We start from the raw sequence: 21,401 nt of genomic DNA, 5'->3' as shown, positions 1-21,401 counted from the left end.
GGTGAAATGGTTGGTTTTAAATCTCCTGTACTTGTTCAGGGAGGTGTTGTGGAGAGGAGTGGGCCAATTGAGTGCTGCCAGGAGCTGTTGAAGTATAGGGGTTAAATGGTGGCAGGAGTTAAACTTCCAGAAATATATTCACCCCTCATTGGGAGCACTAGTAAGGGACCGAATAACTTTCCTGATATTATCATTTGGAATGAAAGTAATTACAAATTTGAGGATAAGAAAGTGCTTCCTGCTTCACCCAGAGAGAGTTCCTGACTTGCTGTTAGGAAATTTGAACAAAGTGAAAGACGGTAGTAAAACCCTGATAATCTGGTAGTTTGGAAGTCCTGATGGTCTGGCATCTGGTTCACTCATTAGCCTGGAATGAATCGGGGGTCCAGAGTGCTAACTCTGTGTGGTCAGAGGTGGGGTTTGAGTGCGGTACTCCAGTGGGTGGCTTTGTGGAGCTTGGATCATGAGTATTTCCTGCTCCCTCTAAATCCACTGAGTTCACTAGGATATGTATTATATCATAGTGTAACGTAACATAAATGGTGGAAAAAGTGTCTGCGAATGTATCCAATAATCCAGAACATTTGTTATCCCAGCACCACCAGTGTCCCGCGAGTGGCAGATTTATATTTTATTGCAGCAAAAATGTTGGCATTGATATCTGCTTTTAAAACACCCCAACCATTTATCTTCTTCACACATTCCAGAGCTCTCAGGAAAGATGGTCACAGAGAAACTTCCATCAGACAGCCTGTGAGGCCCGGATTAAACCCAGGTCTCTGGCAGCTGTACCACTGTGCCAACCATGTGTGTTCTCAGTAAAGAGTGAGGAACTTGCATTTACATCGTACTTTTCAAAGCCAAAATGAATAATAGCCAATGTACACGGGGGGAGGGTCACATACATTGCAGATACCTTCAGTGTTTTTGGTGGAGGGGCAAAGATTGGCCTTGGCATTGAAAATATGTCCTCTGCACTTCCTTTAAAACTGCTGTGCAGTCGTTTCTGCCCACCTGCTCAGGAAGCCAACATCTTGGCTGAATGCTTCATCAAAAAGGCAGCATTTCTGAAAGCTGGCTAGCTTGTGTACGCAGGTCCCCAGAGTAGAGATTGATCCCATGACAACGGGCAACCTTCTGTGGACTGTGTACCAAGGTTGTGAAAGCTGCAGTAAATGCAACGTCCTGGGGTGTTCCTCTAACCGTACCTTAAACCTGAATGCCAGGCTTTGAATCTGAGAGGGTTAAACAGCAGAACCAAATCAAAAGTGATTGTGTTCTTGATTGTTTGTGAGAAAGTACTTGCTGCTCACCATTTTATCTCTTAATGAATAGAGACTGCTGAAGTAAGGTTTGGATGATTGAGTTTATAATTAATTACCCATAACCCTCATCAGATAAACTGGCTGCAGCGATATTTTCCCCTCTTTTTCCACACTCCCTCGGGCCCGTCCTCCTTTGTCCTTGCGTTGACAGGTTGCACTTATCAGTGTTCTTCTTAAGGCCTCTACCCTCTCTATGTGTATTTTGTGGTCAATTTTCCCTTGTTGTGAGTGAGCTTTACAATCACACCGACTGTCTGGGGGTCAGATGATGAATTAGCCATAGGAGGTAACGTTAAGCTTTATTACAGATCAGCTGGATGATAGGACACAACTGTCACTATTTGTCCATCTTTCTGCATTGGCACTGACTGGCTACTTGACAGCTCAAGACAAAAGGGACCCCTGCCTGAGATTTTAAAGAAAGCAAGCGAGAAAGTATTCATTCCACAAAACCAGCCGTCTTCTTTGGTTTGTCGGGATTTAAAGGCCCATGCCTGATTTATTTGCTACCTACATTTGTATTCCCTGCAATGTCTATGGTTCGTTGATTAACTCATGTAACCAGTGTAGGTCTCTTATGAATATAAAGTCCTTATTAAAAAATCTTTATATTTTTAAATCTCTAAAGCTGAATTTAAACAAATACAGGGTAAATTCATATTTATTTCCATTGAATATTAGTTTGGAATAAAACAAAACTGGTGGAGGTTTATGTTGTCGGATAGCGCCTGTGAGGGGAGAAACAGAGTTAATGTTTCATCAGAACTGGGAAAGTTAGATGGAACAGTTCTAACAGAGAGGGGAAGGAGAAATGAAAGGAAGATCAGTTTTCTCCTCTCTCCTCCAGTTCTACCTTTCTCTGCCTTTGAAACTATATATTTTTTCTTTACCTCCCCCTCCCTCTTCCCGTCCCCTCGCTCTCCTCCTCTCTCGCCTCATACCACCACACTCCCTGCAGGTTTATTTCATTGTGTAAGGCACTGAATTAAGAGAATTGTTTAGTTTGGGGACACGGGACATTCTGTAATGTAACCTTCCTCAGAGTGCACTACATTCCAATCTGAACTTAAAGCTATCACCATGTTTGCAAAAGTTAAATAGTGTTTTTCATTTGGACCAAATAATTTCCAGAAAATCCTCTTATTCAAAGAGTTTTTGAGGATGGTCTGTACAACTCAAGTGACCAACTTGCAGGAAATGGCATCCCTTCATAACATTGTCATGTTTTTGAAAAGCGTTACTGCTTGTGACAGATTTCTCAGTAATCCTTCTCCCCTCTGTGGTCTCACCCACAATTTTAATTATTTTTATTTGATATTTGAGTTTGGGGCAATTATCAAATAATGTTCTCTCTTGCCTGTCTCCGAGGGCTTTGTAACCTGACACATTGAGATACTGTGCAGCAAATCCCTCAAGTTCCATACTTAGAGTGATTTACTATCCAGGTAGCAGGTTTTACTGGAGGAAAATAAATTTACATTAATACAGTTCCTTGTCACAGCCTTCAGACATCCCAAAGCATTTTACTGCTAAAGAAGTGGTTTTGAAGTGAAGTCACTGGCTTAATGTCAGAAGTAGTTTGTGCATAGCAAGATCCCAAATGCAGAAATACGAAGCTGATTAGATAACTTGCTTTGAGTGAAGAGTGAGTAATAAATATTGTTGCAGGACCTTGCGCACAATTTCACTGCTCTTGACTAAAGCAGCCTTTTCTGGATTGTGTACTCCCAAATGAAAGAGAGATTACTTTGGGTTATGGTCTTATCCAAAAGGTGCAAAACATTCTCACAACCACTATGTGGTGTCAGCCGAGGTCTTGTGTTTGTCTTTGCTGATTCTAGGGGCCTTCATGTTCTATGGGGTAAAAGGCTACCACCATGGGTAGATTAAGAATTTAGCCAAATTTCCAATTAACTAAATAAAAGAAAACTAGAAAAGAATTTGCCAAGAAGTCTGTTATTAATAGTGTAAATGAAAGGCTGGATTTGTAAACAAATTGTTCCGTTTGGTAGGCACACACAATGTACTCATGCTGATTGTGCTACATTGACCTACTTTGGTTTAATGGTGCGTTATTGTCACATGTGCGGTTCAAACGGACAGTGAAATTCTTTTCTTACAAACAGTTCAGTAGAGCATCACCGTACCACCCGTAATTAGCATTTGTACAGAAAGTCTACTTAGCCCGCGTGCAAAAGGCGCCATGTTTGCCGCCATTTTCCAAATCCAGTCCACGTTCCAGTTGTTAGGAGTGATGGCCAATTCAGGCAAGCTCCTGGCTGCAATGTGGCCTCCAGCAACCAACGTCCTCTCCTCGCCCGTCCACCTTTGTTCTCAGGGTGCGCCTCCTGCAGTTGACCTCGAGGGCGCAGTAGGCCAGACCACGGTTCCCTCCCCTCTCCTCTCTCCTCCCCTGTCGCATCCATCGTTGCCGCCTGCTCCATCCCCCCCAGTCTCTGGTCTTCTGGGAACAAGCAGGAGTGGGGAGCTTGTGGGTCCCATACGGGCAGAGATGGGAGAAATGGTAATAGGGAGGGAAAAAATGAGGGTCATTAAACAAGTTGATCTTGGGTATCCTCATGCTAGAAACACCAGAAAGGTTTTTGGGACCAGTAGGGAATCGGGGTCCAAGAAGAATGTAGAATCTGTTACATAGTAGGCAAGGTATTGGAGAAATGAATGCTGAAATCCAACAAGAATTTTAAGAGCGAAGTACAGAATAAGTGAATTAATTGATAATGATTTTCCAGTTTGTCCTGGATTTTGGAACAGTCCCTGGAAGCTAGCAAATGTAGCTGCTTTTCAAGATGAGAGGGACTATAAGACATTATTGGCCAGGCTGCTTGAACAATCTTTGGGTGGTATCATCACCCACTTATGTCTGACTAGACATTCTTTTAGGTAGTAACCAGCAGTTTAGATAAAGGATAATCAGCAAAGGACATGTATTGGGATTGTAAGAAATAATGATTATGGTTGGATTGAAGGGTGTTAACAGAATGAAAATAACATGGGATTTAAAAGGTCGGGCTGACTTGCTGTGACTGGTATTGCACCACAGCAGTGGGCTTTAGTTATGTACAGTGGCTCAGAAGCCCCTAGAATGAATGTGATCTGCCAGTGAGGAAGTCAAGGATCCAATTGCATAGTGATGAGCAGAGACCAAGTTTAGAAGAGATGATGTTGTTGAACGTTGAGTTGTAATCAATGAATAACGGCCTTATTGTCCAAGTAGTTATGTGGAGCATCTGTGCATAAATTGTAGAGATATCCTTTTAAGGTGATGGATTTGATTGATGTGATGATCTCCTGGTGTATGAAATAGCAGTTCTTAACGGGGATTTTAATGACTCTTCAGGTAGAATTTTCTCTTTATTCTTTCCCACTGAGTGGCTTACAAGATGGGGTTGTACATCATAGTAACAGACCTTTTGACCTAATATGCCCATGCCCCCTGCTGAATATATCTACATTATGGGTGGGCCGTAGTGTTCCATTGTTCGGCAAGATAAAGGTTATGCAGGTTGATTCAAGAAACTGATGTTGCAGGAAAATAGTTGATCCTGAATCCGGTAGTGTGGGACCTCAGCAGCTTATTTGGAATCTGGTTGTGTAGGACTTCTATGCCTGAGCGATTCAAGTACTCATCCGAATGTATCTTAAATGTTGGGAGAATATCTGCTCCCACAACCTCTTCAGACAGTGCGTTCCAGATTCCAACCATAATCCTCGCTGTATTGCAACAAACAGCTTGTGGTGAATCTGTGGAATTCTTTGCCACAGAAGGCTGTGGAGCCAAGTCAATGGATATTTTAAAGGCAGAGTTGGATAGATTCTTGATTAGTACGGGTGTCAAGGGTTGTGGAGAGAAGGTTGTGGAGAATGGGGTTAGGAAGGAGAGATAGATCAGTCATGATTGAATCGTGGAGCAAACTTGATGGGCGAATGGCCTAATGCTGCTCCTATCACTTATGACCTTGTATTAACACCTTTAACTATCATTTTATCCGAATCTTGTTATCCAGGTGTAATGCAGGCTGGCCTTTTTTGTTCACTGTTTTTCAGTATTCATGAACCTCAATCCAGAAAACTAGACTGGTGTTATTTCCATTACTTTTGCCAACTACTGTATTGTCTTCCTTAAACGTGTTTTAAAGTGTAGACCATTTATGCCACGGAGCTTGGTTGAGACTTTAAATTCAAGGGCACATTGATATTAATGCTGTACATTTAGGCTGGTCCTAAACCAGAGAGCAGAATTTAGTTGACCCATTATATCATCAATTCCCCTAATCTTTGGAGCAATTGGAATACTGTATATGCCATGATTAATTGAGAGATTTAAGCATTGTGTCAGTGAGGAGCCATAAGGCTGTGTTTCAGTCACTGCATTTCTTTCTTGAATTTTTATAAATAGCAGATGGAGTGATGACTTGTTCGTTATCTGACATAAATACCACGTTGCATTGAAATGAGTTGCACCTGATGTCCATCTCAGATGCAAAACTACATCCTTTTGAGTGCCAGTGGCAGACTAAAAATTAATAAATTGCTCTGTAAATGGTGTAGATACTTAAGAAAAATTGGTCAGCTAATTTAGCACAGCTTGAACTCAGGGTACCTATAGCTGGCTGCAGTCTGGAGTAATGTTGTCGAAGCCTTTATTAATTGCACTTCGCAAGCAGTGACAGTTTTGTTGCTACTGGCAACTTTCTTCATTAAACTTAAAGCCTGTGTCAAATCCCATTAGCTGAACTGTGGGTACATTACATTTGTATTCTTCACGATCTCCCAGTATGACAGTTCCAGTTGTGCGGAGACGAGGCGGGGGAGACATGTTTTAATGTAATAAACCGTACAAACCGCCGTCGTTAGGGCTGAAGTGTGTCAATCACAATGAGTGGCGCAACACTTACTGGCGATTCCCTTTTAAGCCAGCGGAGAATAGAGTGCTTTAACTCAGTTTTTATTTAAACAAGGTTGCTTCCACACCATTACGACTTGGATCTTGTTCTGGTTTTATCTGTTTTGATGAGCAAGTTGTGTGTTGGACATTTGCACTGTGAGGGGAAATGAACGGGATAATGATGAGGAGGTCAGCCCTCATTCTCCAACCTTCTGAGAGAGGCTGCAGCTTATGGATACTAATGTACCTGACACTCCAGGTGCTTGTGGCATTAGAATTAATTTATATCTCTGTGTCATCACTGTGTGCTACAAACGCATTTTACAAGACATCTCTGTTACCCTCTTCATAACATTTATGGATGGATATTTTCATTACACAGGTGTAAAGTGATCTTGTTTTTTTACGAATGCATTTACAATCTTGCTTCACCAAGCGCATTGAAAGCTTCTTTTCCTGCTTTAACCAACCAACGAGAAGCAAAATTCTTTGCCAAGGTGTTTCTTTAATCGCAATGATGTTGAAGTTGGGGGCTTTATTTGATTAAGAAACTGTATGAAATAAAGAAGCTCAGTTTCAGTGGGATTATAACAGGGTGCTGCAAGATCATTTTAAATGGTAAGGATCAATTACTTTAGCAGATTAGAAAGCAAAGCTCATTACCTTTACCTTTCGTGAATGCAGAAGATCGGATCAGTGCCACATTTTCTCCAAGTATTTGGTTGCTCTTTATGAGTATCTGAGGAGTTTGAGACCTGTGTTTCAAACTTCTATATTTTCATTTTGATCAGTTTTTAAATGAATATGTTCTCAATATATTAAAAGCATGATTCAGTTAGTAGGCGGGCTGTAATGGACTGCAGTTTTTCTGGAATAGCAAAAAGAACTGTGAGCAATATCTTAAGGCTAGAACAAGTGATCGAACTTGTTCTGACCCCTCAAAGTAATTAAGGTGCTGGGCGACTGTCTTGCGCTTTTAATTAGGTTTTAGTCCCTTATTCTAACAGTCAATGTAGCTGGAGAGGAGATTGCAATCTTAATACCATCCATGCAGACTCACCTAATCAAAAGCAATCTTGTAGCATGGTTTTCAGACACCTGGTGGGCACATCATTTATCTTCACAAGCCTAAATGTGGTCAGCAAAAAGCCCATCTCAGCAGGAATCCAAGTAACTGCATAAAACATCAATGATTTAGTGAGAAAAACATCATAAGGAACGTAAGATGTTGTTCATATAATGAAAACAGAGATTGTTGGAACTACTTAGCAGGCCAGGCAGCATCTGGGTAAAAGAAATCCATTTTAATGATTCTGCTTTGAATGGAATTCTTTAAAAACATTGATGACTGTACACGTTAACTGTTTCTCTCAACACATATTGTCTGACCTACTCAGTATTTTCTGGGTATTCTTTCAGATTTCAGTCTCCAGTTTTGCTCATATTATTGTCAAATCATACCATACAAGAGTCCATCAAGGTAGAGCAAAAGAGAAAAGGAAAAAAGAAACAGTTGTTACTGTTGACAGTGTCGGAAACGCAGCAGTTAACTTGTGGGTGGCAAATTCTCAGTGGTGGAATTAGCGATGTATGATGGGGGGGGGGGGGATAAGTATTAGCCAGGACACGAGATTGGCTTAATTGTACTTGGAAATAGTGATGTGGGAACTTTTCGGGTGGCGTAGTGGTAGGGCAGATAGAGCTGCCACTTTGCAGCGCCAGGGACCCAGGTTCGATCCTCACCTCTGGCACTGTCTGTATGGAGTTTTGAATTTCTCCCTCTGTCTGTGTGGTTGCATCCAGGTGCTCCAGTTTCCTATCATATCACTAGATTCTGATTATAATTAAATGGTCATTGTTAGTTACGTCTTAGAGTAGGTAAGTGGCAAAATAATAGAAGAGTAGTTATTGGGCTGTGAGAGGGAATAAAGTGGCAGATGTACAGGGAAACAAAGAGAGAAGGAATGAGACATAAAAATAGGAGCAGAAAAAAGCCACTTGGTCCCTCAAGCCTGTCCCGCCATTCAATATGTTCATGGCTGATCTGCCCCAAACTACTATTCATCTTCTATGCCGTTCCCATTCCCTTCAGTTCACCAATGTTTTACACTTTCTCTTCACGTATCTCCAGTGATCTGGCCTCCAGGTGTCGCCAGGGCAGAAACACATTGGCACCACTTAGCTGGAGTGACGCTGTTCCCTGCAGCCTCTTCCGGCAGGCTCACTGGGAGCCTGTGGCCAAATGAACCAGGCCAGTGTCTGGGTAACTCAGGAGCTTGCTATATAATTCTGAAGCAGCTGCCTTGACCAGGATACCGGGGTAGGAGGTGATCCATTCTCGGGGTCAATTGGAGCTCAGTGGACATGATGGAGAAACAATAAAAGAGACCAGAAAGAACTGAAGCAATAAGGGAAAAATATTTGACCATAAAGCACGTTATTAAAATACACCCAAACATTAGCTGAATTGGAGCAGGAATTACAACAAGCCCATTCTTTAGATGATAAACCACCTCAGCTTGGCTTTCATCTGAATCCTTATTGGAGGTGATGCCTTTGTTATTTTCTCCCAGATACATGTGTAATATATTACATTTTGCACAGGACTAATGTTGACTAACTTCAGGGGCGCTGTAGGGCAAGTGATGGTGTTTTAATTGGTAGACACAGCTCCTTGGGAGCAGTCTGTACACCACCTCATGTGCAAAGAGTTGTCTCCAGGGAGAGTTTCGCACCACTCATCATCAGTTGTTTGCACTGTTGCAGTAATGATCAGAGGGATTTAACCTGATAGTGTGAGTTACTGCCCTTTGGCACCCGAATGCTTCAGCCTCACTGACTGATTGGCTCAGTTAGCACAGATCTCTGGTGACAAGCACAATCAATAAATCTTTGTTGGTAAATAATTGCTATTGAGCAGAGTTTTAATATAAATTTATGAGCAGTGTTTTATCATTGCTGGTGGGCACCATGCATTGCTGAATGATAGATTTCAGATATTAGTTACATATGTTATATATACACACGGTTTTAATACAAAGTGTTTCTACTTATTTAAGTATTGTAGACTTAAGACTCAGCCTCTGCCTTTTCCCCCATGGGTAATGAGAATTGATGATTCACAACCAATCTCAAAATTGACTGTGGAATAGACTTTCCACCATGTAACTACTCACAGCATTAACCTTCCCAGAGCAGATTAAATTGGGGGAGGGAAAAGGGGGCAAAGTAAAAACAGTCTTGCCATTCTGTTCGCACTTCCTAGTGTCAGGTGTAAATTATTGCCCAGTGTTTACACCTCAAAATTTGGAATTACTTCCCATTCCGGAGACTTGAGCACGAGTACAGGGCTGAGCGTTTGGTTGAAGAGTTAAAGCATCAACCTCAGATTTTTAGTCAGTGAAGACACTACTCAAAGATCATAAGCTGTATGTACACAAAAACGCTGGAGAAACTCAGCGGATGCAGCAGTATCCATGGAGCGAAGGAAATAGGCGACGTTTCAGGCCAAAACACATAAGCTGTGTGTGGTGTTCAAAAATGAACAGTGTAAATATGTAATGAAAATTGGCAGAGGTATGGGAAGAGGGTTGAATTGCACGTACATGAATGTAGCATTTGTCTAGATTTGATGGGGAGAATGGCCTCCTAGTATTTAATCTTTCTGTGATTCTTCCATTTCTTTAATGTAGCTGACATTTACCCATCACCCAATATTTCTAAACAGATTACTCAGTTGTTTCCAATTGGCACTTTTTGTGCAGATTTATCAAAGTAATTGGTTACAACGTTTCTGAAATTTTAGAAATTCATCCAAGTGCCACAGTGAAAGAATGCCACTTTGGGAATGTCTCAAGGTTATGCAAATCTGCGCAAGTTTTCTAAGTAGTCTTTCTTTCAAAGCAATTCTCTACTTGGTTTATCTGTGACTCCGTTTTGTTAAAAGATTAAAACGCTAATAGTGATCAATTTCTTTACCATTTTCATAATTCGTCTTTTCAATTATTTCTGCCCCAGGTCTGTAGATAAAGGATTTAAAGTTCATCATTTGGGAGATTTTAGATGTGTAACTCCTAAACTTGCACCTATCTACCAGCTGAACCACTGAGGGACTCAATTTGCTTTGACCTCATTCAATGTCCTTGCATGAGCCCAACTACCCTGCTTACGCGCCAATTTATTTCTAAACTAAAGGACACAAAGTGCTGGAGTAACTCAGCAGGTCGGGCAGCATCTCTGGAGAACATGGACAGGTGATGTTTCGGGTCGAGACCCTTCTTCTAGCATCTGCAGTTCTTTGTTTCTACATTTCCAATTTACTTCTAACTAGGTTGGTGCTGAAATTACCCCTCCGTGACACAAGATTGAACCCTGCAACCCTGGGGCTGAATGCCACATATTTGGAACTGGTCAGAAGTAGGCTGTGGGCCGAGCATCGAAAATGTGTCTAGAATTTAACTTTCGTGACCCATGTTTGGGAACTACTTGAAATTTTGCACAGATTTAGGTAAAATATAATTGAGAAGGAAGTCATAACTCGTCAATGCCAAAAGTTGCACATAAATTAATTAAGCTAATTAGAAAATGAGATAGAAAAAGTAAGCGCCATCTAGTGTTCAATGCCCATGGGAGCCTAATTCCGACAGCCCGACCGATCCATCACAGCACTCACTGGCGAGCCGACAGCCCGACCGACCGACCAACCAACCAACTTCTGACTGACTGACCCTAATCCTAGCTCTACATTTTTATTTATCATTTTTATTTAACAGTTCACATCATAACTTTACAAAGATAAATCAATTGTAAAACAAAATTGTCAGCAGGTTAGCAGTACCTTCATTTCTTCGAAACCTTGCTATTGTTTTGATGTAATTAGGAGGCAGCGATGATCCCAGAGTGCTCGCTGTCTAGCAATGTCAAACGTGCATTGATTGGACAATTACAACTGGAAAATTGGAGGTTTTCCTCATATTTAAAAAATATGTGCAGGTTTTGTTCTAGACGAGTTTCAGGTATGATTTCTATAATATTTTTACACAATATGTTAAAAATTCAGGTAGTTACGTGATTTGGGTCACGAACTTAAACGAAAAAGCATCTCGGCCCACAGCCTAAAGCATGTTCCTACAGTTCAAATAAACAAGGAAGACATCATATCACCCAAAGCATGCAGTAATGATAAACTTCCTCTGATAGGACTGTGGGTGATCTGTTTGGCGAACCCATTTATTTCGTCTCATGAAGATGGAACATTGGGCTCATCCATAGATGATAGCAGAGTACAGGCTTGTTTGGGCATACACTGGTGATGGGTATGCAGCAGGCAACACACATCTTGCAACATTTATATTTTGATTTTGTTATTATTTTCTGAAATACTACGACTTCTAAAAACACTTTTATAATGCAGACATTTAAATCCTTTACTAGCCGGATCAGCCTATGTTGTGTGCTCACAGGACACAACATTGTAACCTCTGATTCAGAGTGCTACCATTCAGCCACAGTTGGCAATCAATGGATGGGCACTTGGAACTGGAAGGAGGCAATATTTCTCATCCATTTATAATAACTAGGTTTTTCTGGAAGTATTGGTCGGCAAGAACAGACGTACAATTTTTTGTTTAGTTGATTTAATTTAGTTTAGTTTAGAGATACAGCGTGGAAACAGGCCCTTTCGGCCCACTGGGTCCGCGCCGACCAGCAATCCCCACATAGTAACACTATCCTACACCCACTAGGGACAAATTTTACATTTACCAAGCCAATTAACCTACATACCTGTACGTCTTTGGAGTGTAGGAGGAAACCGAAGATCTCAGAGAAAACCCATGCAGGTCACAGGGAGCATGTACAAACTCCGTCCAGACGGCACCCGTAGTCAGGATCGAACCCGGGTCTCCGGCACTGCATTTGCTGTAAGGCAGCAACTCTACTGCTGCACCACTTGTCTAACTTGGGCAACATGATGCCCTGAGCAATTGCTGTGGGGATATTCTGGGACACAGATTCTTGGCTCCAGCAACCATCTTCCCTTGTGCAAGACTTGATCCTGGCCAGGGGAGTATTTAACCCATTATTCTTAGAGAATCCCAGTTTACCAGGGTGATTAATACCACAGATTAATGTGCCTTGATGTTGAGGGCAGTCACTTGCACCCACTTCTGCAATTCCAATCCTTGAGCTGCACACTACTGATGAAACCTGAGCTAAATATTCAGTGAGCAGATTATTGATTAGTAATTGTGCTTAATGACACTGCTGGTGGCATCCCCGTTGCTTTGTTGATGACTGAGAACAGACTGATTAGTCAGTAATTAGTTGAATTGGATTGTCTTATTTTCTGTGGATGTAACATCCACTGGCAGATTTCCACACTATATCAGTGGCTGCCAGGAACTATTTTGGGACAGTTTGGGCACAGGCTCTGCTAGTTCCAGAGCACAGGTCTTCAGCGCAATAGCTGGAGTATTATCTGGTTCCATAGTCTTTCCTGTGTCCAGGGCTGCCAGTCATCCCTTACATCATGTGGACTACATTGGTTAAATCTGGTTTCTGAGCTAGCTGGTCCTGGGAAGAAACCCATGCGCTCAGCACATCTGGTTGAAGAAAAATGCAAAAGCATTGGCTAGTATGACTATAAATTACGTTGGGAACTTTTCGAACAAGTGACACAGCTGGTAGAGATGCTGACTCACAGATTCAGAGACCCAGGCTCAGCCCTGACCTCCTATGCTATGTGTGTGGAGGTTGCATATTCTCAGTGTGATCACGTGGAAATCCTTTGGATGTTCCAGTTTCCTCCTACATCCCAAAGACATGCGGGTCGGTAGTTTAATTGGCTGCTGTGAATTGCCCCCCCCCCCCCCCCCCCCCCATGTGTAGGAGGTTGTAGAACCCATTTGGATCCTACTTTCTGTAGCACCCTCCCTAATCCTCCTTTCACTTTTCTACTGAGACAGTGTGGTTGTACCTCTGCCACTCTTTCCATTCTGATTTAATTATTTTTCCATTCCTCTCTCCTTGTTAAAAATAGAAGTTAATCAAACCATCATGGTCGCACCTATAATGAGTGTTAGAATATTAAAAATAGTGTTTTAATTCTCTTTAAATACCATCTTTACAATTTTGCCTTTAGTTTGCCTACTCTCTCGTTATAACCTGGTATTCACCTCTATACACATTGATTGATCTGAGGCCTAATCTAAACCTGACTACCTTAATGGAGCAATGATAATCCCATGGTTCTCCTGGATGGAAGTGTGATAATGACTGAAGAAAATAGTGCAGGCTTCTTCTTCCTGATTCCCATGAAGTGACCCACATTTTCAAGCTGTGGCTGAGAACCTATTGAGGTTCAAAGTAACATCCCATGGTTGATGCTGCCAATACTCAGTAACCAGAACATGATCTTGATAGTAGTCACGGATGAAATACAACAGTAATGTATATGCAACTTCCCACTGGCATCAGAGTTAGAAAAGCAGGCATTTTTGTTGAATTTATTGCTAATTAAGGTGAGGAATTTAACTGCTGTGGAACAGATATTCTGTTGTGGGCGGCACTGTGGCGTTGCTGGTGGAACCACTGCCTCAGAGCACCAGGGACCCAGGTTAAATCCTGACCTCAGGTGCTGTGTGTGTGGAGTTTGCACGTGCTCCCTATGATTGCCTGGGTTTTCTCCGGATGCTCCAGTTTCGTCCCACATCCCAAAGATGTATTTGGAGGTTAATTGACCCCTGTAAGTCTATTGTGTTCATAGTCTGGAGGGAGGTGATGGGAATGGGGGGGTAGAATAAAATGGGGTTAGTTAAGATCAGTGTAAATGCGTGAGTAACGTTCGGCATGGACTCAGTAGGCCACGGGATATTTTTGTGCTGTATCCACCTATAGCGGCAGGGCTCATTGTGGACCAGGATAATATCAACCAGAATCTTACAAAAGTGTGCGAAGGTGGGGCCACGTTTAGCTCAAATGGAATGCTTCAGACTGATCACCTTACGCCGACTGCTCTCAGAAGTGCTAAGATTATTATCTGAATTGTGTCAGGTTAGGAAACGGGAAAGTACAACGAGACCTGGGTGTCCTAGTACATCAGTCACTGAAAGTAATCATGCAGGTACAACAGGCAGTGAAGAAAGTTAATGGCATGTTGGCCTTCATAACGAGAGGAGTTGAGGATAGGAGCAAAGAGGTCCTTCTGCAGTTGTACAGGGCCCTGGTGAGACCGTACCTGGGGTATTGTGCAATTTTGGTCTCCTAATTTGAGGAAGGACATTCTTGCTAGTGAGGGATTGCAGTGTAGGTTCACAAGGTTAATTCCCGGAATGGCGGGACTGTCATATGATGAAAGAATGGAGCGACTGGGCTTGTATTCACTGTAATTTAGGATGACAGGGGATTTTATAGAAACATATAAAATTATTAAGGGATTGGACACACTAGATGCAGAAAACATGTTCCCGATGTTGGTGGGGGGGAGGAGTCCAGAACCAGGGGCCGCAGTTTAAGAATAAGGGGTAGGCCATTTAGAACTGACATGAGGAAAAACTTTTTCACACAGAGAGTTGTGAATTTGTAGAATTCTCTGCCTTAGAAGGCAGTGGAGGCCGATTCACTGGATGCATTCAAAAGAGAGAGATAGAGTTCTTAGGGCTAGCGGAATCAATGGGGTTCCGCAGAAGGCAGGAACAGGGTACTAATTGTGGATGATAAGCCATGATCACATTAAATGGCAATGCTGGCTTGAAGGGCTGAATGGCCTACTCCTGCACCTATTGTCTATTTATTTATGTATCTGAGTCCGTCATGAGTTTTGTGATTTAGTTTAAGTGCTCTGTAGGACCATTGGATAATGTGGCTGGGCTGGGTGTGAACCCAGGGTTGGAAGGTGAAAGGCCATCAGAATCTGTTGAAAATATGAAATAGTTCTGTGGGAGGACAGCAATCGGAGAGGAACTCAAATAAAAGTGCTGACGAACATGGAGTTTTGCACACAATAAAATAGTGTTGGCTCTACTAATTAGGGGGCCGTCTTTTGTACTAACATGTTACATGAAGAAGCAGGAAATTCCATGGACTAATGATAATGTTACAAATTATTCAGAAATAAATCTTAGGAAAACACGCTGAGAGTGCTTGAACTTCTGACTGCTGTGCCAGATATGGTAATGAGAAAGTATCATCTGATCTTTATGTTAATGTTTTCATTTTTTTTTAATATGAAAAGTAATTCATCATTCATGGTCCAAGAAATGATAAATTTTAGAATATTTAGAGTAGTGTCATTGTTCTGTTACAGAATTTACAGAATCTGTTACAGAATCTCGCTAGAATTTAGGAGATTGGGGGGGGATCTTATAGAAACTTACAAAATTCTTAAGGGGTTGGACAGGCTAGATGCAGGAAGATTGTTCCCGATGTTGGGGAAGTCCAGGACAAGGGGGCACAGCTTAAGGATAGAGGGGAAATCCTTTAGGACCGAGTTGAGAAAAAAAATTTTCACACAGAGTGGTGAATCTCTGGAACTCTCTGCCACAGAAGTTGAGGCCAGTTCATTGGCTATATTTAAGAGGGAGTTAGATGTGGCCCTTGTGGCTAAAGGGATCAGGGGGTATGGAGAGAAGGCAGGGATGGGATACTGAGTTGGATGATCAGCCATGATCATATTGAATGGCGGTGCAGGCTCGAAGGGCCGAATGGCCTACTCCTGCACCTATTTTCTATGTTTCTATGTACACGGTGCTGGTGGGGCCACAGTTTGAGTATTATGTTTTTCTTTGGTCACCCAGCTATTGAAAAGATGTTGTTAATCTGGAAAGAGCACAGAGGAGATTTACGAGGATGTTGCCAGAACCTGAGGGCCAAAGCTGCAGGGAGAGGTTGGGCAGACTAGGACTGTATTCCTTGGAGTGTAGGATGATGAGAGGTGAGCTTATAGAGGTGTGTGAGATCATGAGAGGAATAGATAGGGCAGATGCAGATGTATTTTACCTATAGAGGAATCAAGGACCAGCGAACATGGGTTTAAGGTGAGAGGGGACAAATTTAATGGCAACTTGAGGGGCAACATTTTCACACAGAGGGTGGTGGGTATATTGAAGGAACCGATGGAAGATGTAGTTGAGGCAGAAACGATAACAATATTTAAAAAACATTTGGACCAATTTATGGATAGGAAAGGTTAAGAGGGGTTTGGGCCAAACAAATGTGGGACTAGTGTAGATGGTGAAACAGCACAATGAAATTCCTAAGTGCAGCAGCACAACAGATATGTCAACACTGTACATAGATAACATAATAAGCAAATAATAAAAGAAGTTTAATAAATTTCAAGAAAGAATATCGTGCGAAACAAAACAAATCCCAAAGTTCCGAGTGCAACCAAAACTGTTCACAGTTTAGTTGGAGTTCACTACTGTTCAATAGCCTAATGGTTGTTGAGAAGTAGCTGTTCCTGAACCTGGACATCACAGTTTTAAGATTCTCATACCTTTTTCCAGTGGCAAGAGTGAAATGGGAGCATGGTCAGGGTGGTGTGATTCCTTGATAATGCTGGTTGCCTTTTTGAGGCAGTTTCTCCTATAGATCCGGTCGATGGTGGGGAGTCAGTACTGGCAATGGACTGGGCAGTGTTCACCATGTATTTCATTCATTCCTGGGCGTTCGATTTACCAAACCAGGCCATGTTGCAACCTGTCGATATGCTCTCCACTATACACCTGTAGACGTTCTCGAGAGTATTCATTGACATACCAAATCTCCTCAACCTTCTAAGGAAGTAGAGGTGTTAATCAAATTTCTTTATAATTGTTTCACTGTGCTGGGCCCAGGACAGATCTGCAGAAATATTCACGCCCAGGAACTTGAAGTTGTTGACTCTCTTCACCACTGACCTGTCGATGAGGACAGGTTTGTGGACCGTTGGCCTTCCTCTTCTAAAGTCAACATTCAACTCCTTGGTTTTACTGATGTTGAGAGCAAGGTTGTTGTTGTTCTGGTAGCTGTCAATCTGACGATCGATCTCCCTCCTAAACTCTGACTCATCATTACCTGTAATTCACCCAACTACCGTGGTGTCATCGGCAAATTTAGAGATAGTTGGAGTTGTGTCAGGCTACTCAGACATGGGTATAGAATGAATAGAGCAGTTATTTTCCTATCAATAGAGATACTCGTTCTACAATGTACAGAAATATAAAGTAACAGTGTTAAAGTCATTTTATTTTTTTAATTTACAGTCAGAACGACACAGCACAGAAACATACCCTTCTGTACACCAAACCTCCAGAAAACAACAACAGCCCATTGACACTAATCCTACATTAATCCCAATTTGTATTCTCAGCAACACGTCCCAGATTCTATCACCCACCCACGCACTAGGAACATTTTTTAGTGGCCAGTTTACCTACAAAGCCACACGTCTTGTGGGAGGAAACCAGTGCACTCGAGGATACGATTGAACCAGGTCTCTGGCTGTGAGGCAGAGGCTCCCAGGGCTGTTGGTGGAGAGAATGGGGTTGCAGGGGTTTAATCATTAAGACAGTCTCAGGCCTTTCTGGATGCCGTCGTTTTTTGTAGCGATGTGCAGATACTGTCTAATACGTCTTCTGGCTTTCAACTTGCAGAATTCATTAAAAAATGTTTGAATACTGAAGACCATGCATTGTATAGCCACAAAATTGAGTTGCTTGTGATCGTTTAGTGTTGAGATGGACTATCGTGGAAATGCACAGAATCTTTTTCTTAAATTTGCTTTGCTTTCTTTTGTTCCAGGGAATGCTACTTAAAAGGAGCGGGAAGTCATTAAACAAAGAGTGGAAGAAGAAGTACGTCACACTGTGCGATAATGGTCTCTTGACATATCATCCTAGTTTGCATGTAAGTATATAACCTCATCCGGTTCTTAACAAGTTTAAGTATTTCTACTTTTCAGAAGTTGTCTAGAAATTGATGCATCATAGAGTGACGTTTTATTATCTGGGCTAGCGTATGGTGAGTGTTTGACGGCATTGGGCCTGTACTCGCTGGAATGTAAAGAGGAAGTGTGGAGGCTTTTTGCACTAGTGGGAGAGCCATAGCCTCAGAATAAAAGGACGTACCTTTAGAAAGGAGATGAGGACCAAGTTCTTTAGTCAGAGGGTAGTAAATATTTAGGGGCCCTGCAATGTAGTTCCATCGATCTGATCATCCCCTTCCTGTTTCTAAGATCTACCCATATAACCTCACCAGACGATCCCCCAGGAATATCCTCTATAAGCACTATTGTTAAGTCCTCATCTCTGATCTGTACTCCTATCATGCCATTGTTTCTGTACCCTTGAACATTGAGCTGCTGTAGGATTTTTATCCCCAGTCTTCCCTTTCTCTTTGCCACGCTCCTGGCTATCCTGTCTACTAAACTCTTTTTCCACCAGTATTTGTTCCCAACTTCTCATCTGCCTCTTTCCTGCTCTTAGACGACACAGACACAGACACAGACACAGACACAGACACAGACACAGACACAGACACAGACACAGACACAGACACAGACACACACACACAGACACACACACACACACACACACACACACACACACACACACACACACACACACACACACACACACACACACACACACACACACACACACCAACAACCACCACCCCCCCCCCCCCCCCTCAGACAGTTACAGTGAAAGGGGAGGAAAGAAGGTCTGTAATAAAATAGAAGGCAGGAGAGATGAAATGAAGGGGATAGATATACAAGATGGTCAATAGGAATCAAAAGGTCTTTCCAAAGGAGCTGAAATGCAGAAAATGTGGTCATCCTAGAAATGTTAAGTAAAAATGCTTGAGGTACTGATTACCTCAATTTGTTGACTGTGTTGGACGGCAGTGTGCTTGGTTGGCAGATGAGGAGCTACTCCTCAAGCCTTTGTTGAGTTTTGTTGAAACAGAAACCAAGGATGGAAAGATCAACATGAGAGTGTGATAGAGAATTAAAGTAACGTGTGTCTGGGGGGTACACGTGAACATAAATGTTCCACAATGGAGATGCCCAATCTGCCTTTGAGTACCCAATATAGAGGAGCAGAGGTCTCTTGAAAATCTCCCTATGGCAGGAATGGCACCACATGAAGAAAGTTCCTCTTCTATAATTGTTGACCAAAGCAAATGTCCCTCATCTCATTTAAAACCAACCCACTTCCCAAATTTGCGCCATCTAAAGGGAGGTTGTTCAAAGCCACATCATCAGTATGTTGTAGGAAGAGGATGGTGTGCAATTCATAGACTGTGGAAGCTTATCTGGGGTCTTGCATGGTGGGGACGGAAGAAGTGAAAGGGCAGGTGATGTGTGTGGGAAGAAGCTGAGCAAAGCAGAACGAGGATTGGTGGAGATGGAAGAGTGAACCAGAACATGCCAGTGGAAACGGTCGATCTTCGAACCCTCCTGGACATCTTTCGACCTTGAGTGCTTCACACCATACTTAATTTATTGGTTTAAAGATGTAGCGTGGTTACAGGCCCTTTGGCCCACCGCGTCCGCGCCGACCTGCGATCCCCGCACACTAACGCTATCCTGCACACACTAGGGATAATTTGCAATTATACCAAGCCAATTAACATACAGACCTCTACGTCTTTGGAGTGTGAAAGGAAGCCAAAACCTCCCAGAGAAAACCCACACAGATCACAGGGAGAACATACAAACTCCACACAGACAAGCACCCACAGTCAGAAACGAACCCGTGCCCCGGACGCTGTAAGGCAGCAACTGTACCACTGCGCCACCGTGCTGACCATCTTCTGATGTTGTGTTTTAAAACCTATGGCAGACTACTGTATAGCAGACTCTCGGTGATTGCCACATTGGCCATTATTAGTATTTCCATGACCAGGAAGGAATACGTTGCATTAACCAGCAGCTAGATTTTCTGAGCTCAACCCTCATTTGCTTTTCAGCAGGCCATTTTGTTAAGGCCAGAATGAAGAACTCTACCAGTCATACTTGTTGCCGTTTTCAATTCTAGTCCCACTCAGCTTTGATATATATATATATAGCAGCTACCAAATCTTGCGCAGTGCGCCATAAAATGGCTCGGCAATCTGCCAAATATGTCTTCAGCATATTTTTAGAAGCTCGGCTCTGAGGTGTAGTCTTGAATAGGAAAACATTTGGTCAGTCATCCTTTATACCTAGATACATCACTGTCCGTGCACCTTGAATAGGATATCTTTCTGATCCAGTACATGTTTGCCTTTGCTCTTTGTTCGTTCGGCACGCTTGCATTTCCCAGCAGAGGTGTCTTTCAATATCAGTTAGAAATCTAAACAGTAATCTAAACTTAATGTCATACTCCTGTCAACTAATTCAGCACATGCCAGCTGATTCACAGCACCAGACAAAGATTCAAATAACTGGGGGAGTCTTCATCTCTGAAGAAAAGCAATAGAGAAGGGAACTCGCAAAGGTTTGCAGGATGGTTGCAGTACTCACCAAGGTTAATTAGGAGGCCCAACCAAAGAAACAAAAAGTAATGGGAAAGATTTGGACAAATGATAGGAAGAACAATCAATGTACATTCTTTTGGGTTATAGCGTGGAAATGAAGGCGTTTAAAGAAACTGATGATTGAATCTGAAACGTTTGCACTTGGAATGAACATGCCAAGCTCAGGTTCTCATTCCACTTTGTGCTTAAATCTTGAACCAATTTGTCTGTGACTCAGTCTGAAGAAGGGTCTCGACCCGAAACGTCACCTTATTCCTTTTCTCCAAAGATGCTGTCTGACCCACTGAGATACTCCAGCTTTTTGTGTCTGTGACTACAGGTAGGGCTCACAATGACCATTAGAACCATTCCTTGTACTCATGATCGTCAGAAGTTAAGTTGAAGCTTTGTTTGAATACATCAGACCACAATTCATGACTGAAAACCATATGAAAGATGGTGCGGTTGTGTGGATGGGAGAGGTTATATCTACAATTGGCACTGCATGTGCCTTGACTGATAGACGTATAAGCTCTGCAGCAGTGACTGTTTTTAGTGAAGTTTAATATTTTCCCTGTTGTGCTCTGATTGCATTTCTAATCATTATAATTAAAAATTGCAATAATCAGTGACACCAATGAGCTAATTCCTTAGCAGCTATTTATGCTACTGGCAGCTCTCTTTAATGT

General features: G+C 42.3%; 1 protein-coding gene across 6 annotated transcripts in view; it reads left to right on the top strand.

Annotated features, from left to right (window-relative positions):
• LOC116975392 (arf-GAP with GTPase, ANK repeat and PH domain-containing protein 1) overlaps positions 1-21,401 on the top strand; it is a 600,018-nt gene that overhangs the window by 345,852 nt on the left and 232,765 nt on the right. For all 6 annotated transcript variants that reach the window (XM_033024451.1, XM_033024453.1, XM_033024452.1 and 3 more), the window contains one exon: positions 18,013-18,117. In XM_033024451.1, coding sequence (XP_032880342.1) covers positions 18,013-18,117 — 105 coding nt within the window. The remainder of the gene's footprint in view (positions 1-18,012; positions 18,118-21,401) is intronic.

Source organism: Amblyraja radiata, chromosome 7 (genome assembly GCF_010909765.2).
Source record: "Amblyraja radiata isolate CabotCenter1 chromosome 7, sAmbRad1.1.pri, whole genome shotgun sequence".
Lineage (NCBI taxonomy): Eukaryota > Metazoa > Chordata > Chondrichthyes > Rajiformes > Rajidae > Amblyraja > Amblyraja radiata.
This window is presented reverse-complemented; position numbering and strand designations above follow the sequence as displayed.